Source organism: Salvelinus namaycush, chromosome 2 (genome assembly GCF_016432855.1).
Source record: "Salvelinus namaycush isolate Seneca chromosome 2, SaNama_1.0, whole genome shotgun sequence".
NCBI lineage: Eukaryota > Metazoa > Chordata > Actinopteri > Salmoniformes > Salmonidae > Salvelinus > Salvelinus namaycush.
The window spans coordinates 41,852,098-41,860,813 of record NC_052308.1 but is presented as its reverse complement, the minus strand read 5'-3'; the positions used below and the strand labels follow the sequence as shown (position 1 = coordinate 41,860,813).

General features: G+C 44.2%; 1 protein-coding gene across 1 annotated transcript in view; it reads right to left on the bottom strand.

The window, feature by feature from the left end:
• Positions 1-2,808: 2,808 nt before the first annotated feature.
• The window catches only part of LOC120063037 (plasma membrane calcium-transporting ATPase 1-like), a 168,651-nt gene continuing 162,743 nt past the window's right edge, over positions 2,809-8,716 (bottom strand). The window contains exon 22 of the mRNA XM_039013157.1: positions 2,809-5,534. Within this exon, the coding sequence (XP_038869085.1) occupies positions 5,292-5,534 (243 nt within the window). The 3' untranslated portion in view covers positions 2,809-5,291. The remainder of the gene's footprint in view (positions 5,535-8,716) is intronic.

The following is an 8,716-nucleotide window of genomic DNA, read 5'->3' as shown; positions in this document are numbered from 1 at the left end:
ACAACTGCGGAGAAGCTTCCCCAAAGAAATCCCCCAAATCGAAAGAAAAAAAAGCTATCTAAGAAAGATAAGCTTTAGAGAAGCAATGCAGTCCATTACAGTTAACAGTTATTGCACAATGCCTTAGCAATTTCATTTTGTCATACATGAGTCATTATTGAAACCTGTGCAATAAGAGGAACAGGTCTTACAGATTGGTCAGAAGCCACGGTGGGCTTATCCATCAGAGAAACCAAACATAGGCTTTATCAGGTTGGTCTAGCCATTCTTTAGTTCTCCCTCCACCTCAGACATACAGACCTGTTGGTCTTCTTCTGTTGTACAGTTGTGCCAAAAAAAACAAAAAAAACAACAACAAACAAAAACATTGGGGCGTTTCTAGAGGATGGAGTATATGTTCACCTGTGGGATGGAATGGGGGGGCAACCAGTAAGAGATCACAACAGCAGAACCAAGGCCATGGCAATAGAAGAGGGACAATCTTAGTGACGCTTCAAGCTCTTTGTATTCTCTGTCCACGTTTACATGCAAAAACATTTGCTATTTTGGGAAGATGGAAAATAAGGAAAACACCTTCACCTGACAATAATCGTTTAAAACAATCTGTGCAAAAATAAAAAGGACAAAAAAGCAATGATTGTACAAAGCAAGACTTTGGCAGAACATTCTTAGAGCTATGCTCGGTGATCCCTGACTGATTGCCCCCTTTTCATTACCTAGAGTTGAAAGTTAAGTTCAAAATCATCCTATGACAATATTTACACATATTGAATGTATAAGTGCAGTCTTCCAAATAGAGTACGTCAGATGAAAAGAAAAGATTCCAATTGAAAATGTGTCCCCAAAATGAGACTGTCTAATGGTCGAACGGACACCACATCGAAGGCATCTAGTTTCTGTTTATGGACAAAAACAGGAAGTGATGTCACTACCGGTTTAACAGCTCTACTCTCTTCCCATAAACAGTGTACTAAGCCATTAGAATTAAAAGGGTAATGCTGAATTTGGATGAAATTCATGCCCTCTTTGACAAGTCGACTAACGGCATCTGAGAGCACCGATCCTCTCACAAAATAAGTTAAACTCGCAGTCATATTAGTCTGAAAGAACAGAAAAAAATTAACAAATATATTTATATAGAGATTAAAAAATATATATATATACCCCCAATTAATTTAGCATATCTTCAATGTTCTGTATACTACCACTTCACTCACTTTTATTGGACCACATTTGATTTAAAGGGATAGTTCGGGATTTTGACAATGAGGCCCTTTATTTACTTCCCCAGAGTCAGATGAACTCGTGGATACCATTTCTATGTATCTGTGTGCAGTTTGAAGGAAGTTGCTAACTAGTGTTAGCACAATTGCTTTAGCATTAGCTCCCGAAACTACCTCTAATTTCCTTCATACTGGAAGCAGATACATAGAAAACGGTGTCCACGAGTTCATCGGACCCTGTGGGAAGTACTGTAGATAAAGGTTCTCATTGCCAAAATCCCGAACTATCCCTTTAAGCTATTGAAAGAAATAGCAGAATTTAAGATACTATCTCTTTAAGACTGTATATAGTGAAGGGGAAAGGGGCGGTAAGACTAGATTGCTGAAAGAGTATGTCCAATCACATGACCTACAGTGAGTAAACAGTTTATTTTAATTTAGTTAGCCCCAGCATCAGACGACCAAGCATGGTTTACAAATGTGGCATAAATATACTGTATATAGAACGGCAAAAACATGTTACACTGTCGATTGATCTTATTCATGGTCTGTACTGTCATCAAAACTCTTCAGCCTATACATATTTATATATTTCCAAAAAGTACTTAATATAAAAATACAGAAGAAGAATTGTAAAAAATGAACAAAACATTGAGTTTCTAGGAAAATCATGCAAGAAAGCTTCCCCATAACTATGTACTAAGACTCACGAAAGCAAGGGAATGAAGGAGACTAGCCGGTTGAGTGAAGTGCAGCGCGAGCAGGCTTACTGCGTCAGGCTGACTATGTTCTGTAAACATCGTAGTGGTCCATGACTTATATACTGTATCGGCAGTGACACATTGTTTTGTCTTTGTGTTTTTTTTTTGGTCAGGGGGAACAGAAAGGAAACCTCAATAACGATGGGATACAAAACAACAACGACAACCTAGAAAATATGGCTCTGAGTAAGTAGAAAAGGCGTATCACCAGAGGGTTCTATCGAAGTAAGCAACCTAGATATGAAAATAAGGTTGAAAATATGGCAGTAGTACATTACTGGTAATCGATAGCACACGTCCTGTCGAGGGCGTCACAATCTCTGTCACAGAGTTGGTGGCCGGAGGCGGGAAAGGGGGTCAGCCCAAGTTTACACTCTCTCTACCATCATATACAACAATGACCAGGGGAATCATGCACCCCAAAAATCTTAGGGGGCACAAAGTACGTGAGGATGGCTGGGGGGTGGTCCGGAGGGGTGGTAAGCCCCCCGACCGTAAATTGGAGAAGTTAGCATTTTTCTAACATCTGAAGCAGCTTTTTCCCTGTAATCTAGAGCCATAATCATTATGCTTAATTCTATGTAAAAAAAATGTATATTTTTCTGAATATCTAAGCATACCAATTGAGCTGTCTGTATCCACCTGACTGGTGGTTCTTATTTTTAAAGAAACTAAATATACTTCTCTGCATCTCTGGTAAAATATTGAAAGGAATGTGAGTCTTATTCAGTACATTTAGTAATTGCTTGCTTTTCTGAAGTCTACCAACCTTGCCAGCTAAGAGGATGACAAGCTAGCTACTCTAACTGTATTGATAGCCTGAAATGGTTTCTTGGTAGCTAGTTATATAAAACTGCTAGGTGCCTAGTAGTATTACAGAGAGAAAAAAAGACCCCCAAAAAATATATTTTAAACATGACAAATCTGAGGGAGCACGTGCCCCTGTGCCCCCTACGGGCATGACACCTCTGACAACAACATACACTACTGAATACAGGAGCTCTCATACACATCTCTGGTTGAGTATTTTTCTTCTTCTTCTTGTTAGAGTATTCCTCTTATTGTTACGCCATTATCTGTGGTTGGTTGACCCTAGAGGACATGTGGGGATGTGCCGTGTCCCTATCCTAGCAGCCCGGAGGAGGGAGGGTGTGAGGGAGCGGGGCGGGGTGAGGAGGGAGGGGGAGATATTGGATTTATATCTGGGCCGCTCACGGTTGGCTCTCCCAGAGGCATGATGGGAGAGATCGATAGTCCCCTGTGTCACTCTGCTGCCAACACAGTGATGCTCGATAACAACATAACACACTCACACCGGAGCTAACAGGAACAAGCCCAACGTCCCTTTGTCAACAGTGTAAAACGAGAACTAGATTTGTCTTGTTAAGTTACAGAGAATGTATTTGTGTGGACTTTTATTTTTTTGGTGGATTTTTTTTGTTGAGACAGACTAAAGCAAAAACAATGACCCATTTCTGTCCACAGGAATACGTACGTCCTAACCCCACCCCAAATAATGTTTCACATAACCCATCTCTAAATTCCCATTCTACTCAACACAGATGAGACATGGATAATATACGTCATGCATACGAGAGATGGGGGTGAAATATCATTCACTTCACTCTGACGTTCTTAATCTTACTCCATATTGAGGCAGTTTCGTAAGCAACTTACTCTCAAGGGGCTAGGGAAAACCAGAACTCTGATTGGATGAGATAAGGATGAGGTCATCGGATGAGGGCGATGCCCCTTCCCCTTTTTTTACCTCCACATCGTCTTGCTATGACCCTACTCCACAGAGAGGTGGTGCCCTCTGGCTCTAGCCTGCTGCAAGCTTTACCTTGAAAATGTTGTTTTAAGAGAATTCACTTTTCTGTTAAAATATCATAGCATTCTTTACACTGTCCTTCAACAAAAACAGGATAAATCATAATGGAATCATGTCAAATGGACCCAGAAGAACCAAATTAAAGTGAGTTGTTTAGATGATTGAACGTAAATCATTGAAAAGCTGTAGTGTATCAGAATTAATGAAGACATGGTTTCCTGCATTGAATTGAATAACCCATCAGTACATCCTGCTTCAAAACAGATCAAATGCATACATGCTGTACAATTTAAACACAGATTGAGAAATAGAGAAGAGAAACTTTGTAGCTGAAAGCTGTTAATCACATGGGCCATGTACATCTGATCATCCAAATCAGCTGGGAGCTGTGTTGAGCCTATAAAGCATATATACAGGTAACTGCCAAAATAAAGGAAACACCAACATAAAGTGTCATAAATAGGGCGTTGGGCCACCACTAGCTGCCACGACAGCTTAAATGTGACTTGGCATAGATTCTCCAAGTGTCTTGAACTCTATTGGAGGGATGCGACAGCATTCTTCCACGAGAAATTCCATAATTTGGTGTTTTGTTGATGGCGGTGGAAAATGCTGTCTCAGGCGCAGCTCAAGAATCTCCCATAAGCGTTCAGTTGGGTTGAGATCGAGGGACAGACACGTACACACACACACACACTTTAAACCCCCTACGCTCCTTTGAGGCCTCTTCTTCTAACCATGGTAGCCAAAATAATGGGCAACTGGGTATTTGTATACATGACGGGATGTTAATTGCTTAATTAGCTCAGGAACCACATCTGTGTGGAAGCACCTGCTTTCAATATACTTTGTATCCCTCACTTAATTAAGTGTCTTCTTTATTTTGGCAGTTACATGTATGTACATACAATATTAATGTACACATGGGTATATTCTTAAAGTTCTGTGCCAGTTAGCGTATGCAGAGTATAAGCTAGTACAGAAGGATAAACATGTTGCGTTTCAGTTCTAGGCTACTCTGAGGTAAAACCAAAAAAAAACTGATATAAAACCCCAAAGATGGACAGAAGGACAGGCTACGGCCTTCGACGGAGCAGATTGGTGGACCCCAAATGGTCCTTCCCACCCATGAGTTAGGGGTACAATGTGATTGGATGCTCTGCATGTCACTCTTCTGCACAGACTTAAAGGGCACACGCGACACAGTCAGTGCAAGCCGATGAGAATGGCAAGGTGGGGGTGGTCAGGTGAGAGGTGGGTGTAGGGTTCAGGAAGTGGAGGGAAGAGGTGAAGAGGGGGAGGCGCTGGCACCGGGACCCCTTGCCCACTCTGGGTGCACCCTCTGTGGGATGAGTCTAAGGATCTGAGGGGCGCACCGCTGGTCCTCCTCATGGTGGAGGAGAGGAACTGCAGGGGGGAAGCCAGCTGGCCGACAGGGGTGGATGGATAGATCAGAGCGGAGAAGAGAGGAGGTGATCAGCAGGAGGTCTCATGGCTGACGTCTGGAGCTTCTCCCCTCCCAGTCGAGGAGCTGGGGATGGGCTGGATCTCCATATCCACCTCATCGCTGCTGGACTCCTCTCTCTCAGGGATCTGCGCCTCCTCCTCAGACAGGGGGACAAACTCAGGGTGGGCCATGAAGTTATGGATGGAGTTTCTGGATTCTGGGTTCTCTAGCCCCGGGTAAAGGGAGCTACGGAACGCATTGACCACCTTAATCTTTTAGAGAGACCGAAGAGAGAGGGAGAGGGGGAGAGACAGAGAGACAGGGGAGAGAAAGAGGGGAAAGATGGAGAGAAAGAGAGGTAAATAAAAAGGACAGTTAGTATGAGGGTCCTGGCTCGGTCTTCCTGTGTTGATGGTGATGAGAGGAGTCAGGCAGACAGGCAGGGGTTTATGGGTAATCTGCTAGGGGGGGGGGGGCAAAAGGTGGTCAATGAGAGGTGAGAAGTGAAGGATTCTGGAATGTCATGGTCGCTCTTTGCAGTCTCGATCACTCGCCGATCATTAAATCAAACAGCAAGCAAAAGGAAGACAAACAACCCCCAAATCATACACACAAAAACCGCCAGTCCACTACAATACAGTACATAAGAGCAGAGTGGAAAATAGAGAAGGAGCACTGCAAAAACAAATAGAGCACAAACACACAGTACAATACTAAAATACCAACTTACGATGTGGGAACACTTGATGATGACGGTGGACGGATATTTATCAAGCATCAGGAACACAGCTACTTAATTCTACAACACCCCCCCCCTTCCCCAAACACACTGACACATACAGTACAGTGCTATCTGAGGCTACAAGCTGCAGTCTCTTATCACTGTGACGCTAGGATGCACACCAACACACCAGCCTACACACAGCTACAGAACAGTACAGCTAGCTGGCAGCATCTCAATGTTCTTCAATGAATAAAGGGATGGAGGGAGTTGTCTGTTGGGCTCCTTGGTTGACGACCAACGACGAGTGGGATATTTGGTGTGATAGGTGGGAGTGTGGTGAGGGAAAGTGCAGGGGGAGAAAGATGATGAGAAGACGTTGGTAGAGGGCATGAAAGGTTGACACAGCAAATGGGGAAAAAACATCCACTTCATACACACAAACACACACGCACAGTACACGCTCAGCCTTTCACACACAAACACACTCAAATATACTTATGAAGCTGATGGTACTCAACACTCCCTACAATAACCTAATTAGACTATAATCTGTACCACACCACAATGTGAGCAAACAATTTCTCTCTATCTATTTGCCTACACTACCATTCAAAAGTTTGGGGTCGCTTAGAAATGTCCTTGTTTTCCATGAAAACATACATGAAGGAAAAAACACACTGCTCTTGATAGTATCACTGATCTTTAATAAGCTTACGTATCAGCCTCACGGCCTTCATCAGAGCTTCATGTCAACATACATGAAATGAGTTGCAAAATGAATAGGAAATATAGTCGACGTTGACAAGGTTATAAATAATGATTTTTAATTGAAATCATAATTGTGTCCTTTAAACTTTTCTTTTGTCAAGGAATCCTCCATTCGCAGCAATTACAGCCTTGCAGACCTTTGGCATTCTAGTTGCCACAAGTTGAATTGGCTTGATGGGCACTTCTTACTTTCCCGGGCTGGGAAAATTCTGGATCATTGTTACTCTAACTTCCGCGCATACAAAGCCATCCCTCGCCATCCTTTCGGCAAATCTGACCACGACTCCATTTAGTTGCTCCCAGCCTATAGACAGAAACTAAAACAGGAAACGCCCATGCTCAGGTCTGTTCAACGCTGGTCTGACCAATCTGATTCCACGCTTCAAGATTGCTTCGATCACATGGACTGGGATATGTTCCGGATAGCGTCGAACAACAACATTGATGTATATGCTGATTCGGGGAGCGAGTTTATTAGCAAGTGCATCGGTGATTGTCTATTGTCTATTAAAACATTCCCAAACCAGAAACCGTGGATTGATGGCAGCATTCGCGTAAAACTGAAAGCACGAACAACTGCTTTTAATCAGGGCTAGGCGACCGGAAACATGACCGAATACAAACAGTGTAGCTATTCCCTACGTAACGCAATCAAACAAGCTAAGTGTCAGTATAGAGACAAAGTAGAGTCACAATTCAACGGCTCAGACACGAGAGGAATGTGGCAGGGTCTACAGTCAATCACAGACTACAAAAATAAAACCAGCCCCGTTGCGGACCCCGATGTCTTGCTCCCAGACAAACTAAACAACTTCTTCGCTCACTTTGAGGACAAAACAGTGCCACCAACACAGCCCGCTACCAAAACCTGCGGACTCTCCTTCACCACAGCCAACATGAGTAAAACATTTAAACGTGTTAACCATCGCAAGGCTGCAGGCCCAGACGGCACCCCCAGCCGCGTCCTCAGAGCATGCGCAGACCAGCTGGCTGGTGTGTTTACAGACATATTCAATCATCCCTATCCCAGTCTGCTGTTTCCACATGCTTCAAGAGGGCCACCACTGTTCCTGTTTCCAAGAAAGCTAAGGTAACTGAGCTAAACGACTATCGCCCAAGTAGCACTCACTTCCATCATCATGAAGTGCTTTGAGAGACTAGTCAAGGATCATATCACCTCCACCCTACCTGACACCCTAGACCCACTCTAATTTGCTTACTACCCCAATAGGTCCACAGACGACGCAATCGCAATCACACTGCCCTAACCCATCTGGACAAGAGGAATACCTATGTAAGAATGCTGTTCATCGACTACAGCTCAGCATTTAACCCATAGTACCCTTCAAACTCGTCATTAAGCTCGAGACCCTGGGTTTCGACCCCGCCCTGTGAAACTGGGTCCTGGACTTTGACGGGCCGCCCCCAGGTGGTGAGGGTAGGAAACATCTCCACCCCGCTGATCCTCATCACTGGGGCCCCACAGGGGTGCGTTCTCGGCCATCTCCTGTACTCCCTGTCTGCGTGGCCATGCACGCCTCCAACTCAATCATCTAGTTTGCGGACGACACTACAGTGGTAGGCTTGATAACCAACAACGACGAGACGGCCTACAGGGAGGAGGTGAGGGTCCTCGTAGTGTGGTGTCAGGAAGACAATCTCACACTCAACGTCAACAAAACAAAGGAGATGATCGTGGACTTCAGGAAACAGCAAAGGGAGCCCCCCCCTATCCACATCGACGGGACAGTAGTGGAGAAGGTGGAAAGTTTTAAGTTCCTCGGCGTACACATCACAGACAAACTGAAATGGTCCACCCACACAGGCAGCGTGGTGAAGAAGGTGCAACAGCGCCTCTTCAACCTCAGGAGGCTGAAGAAATTCGGCTTGTCACCAAAAACACTCAAACTTTTACAGATGCACAATCGAGAGCATCCTGTCGGGCTGTACCGCCGCCTGGTA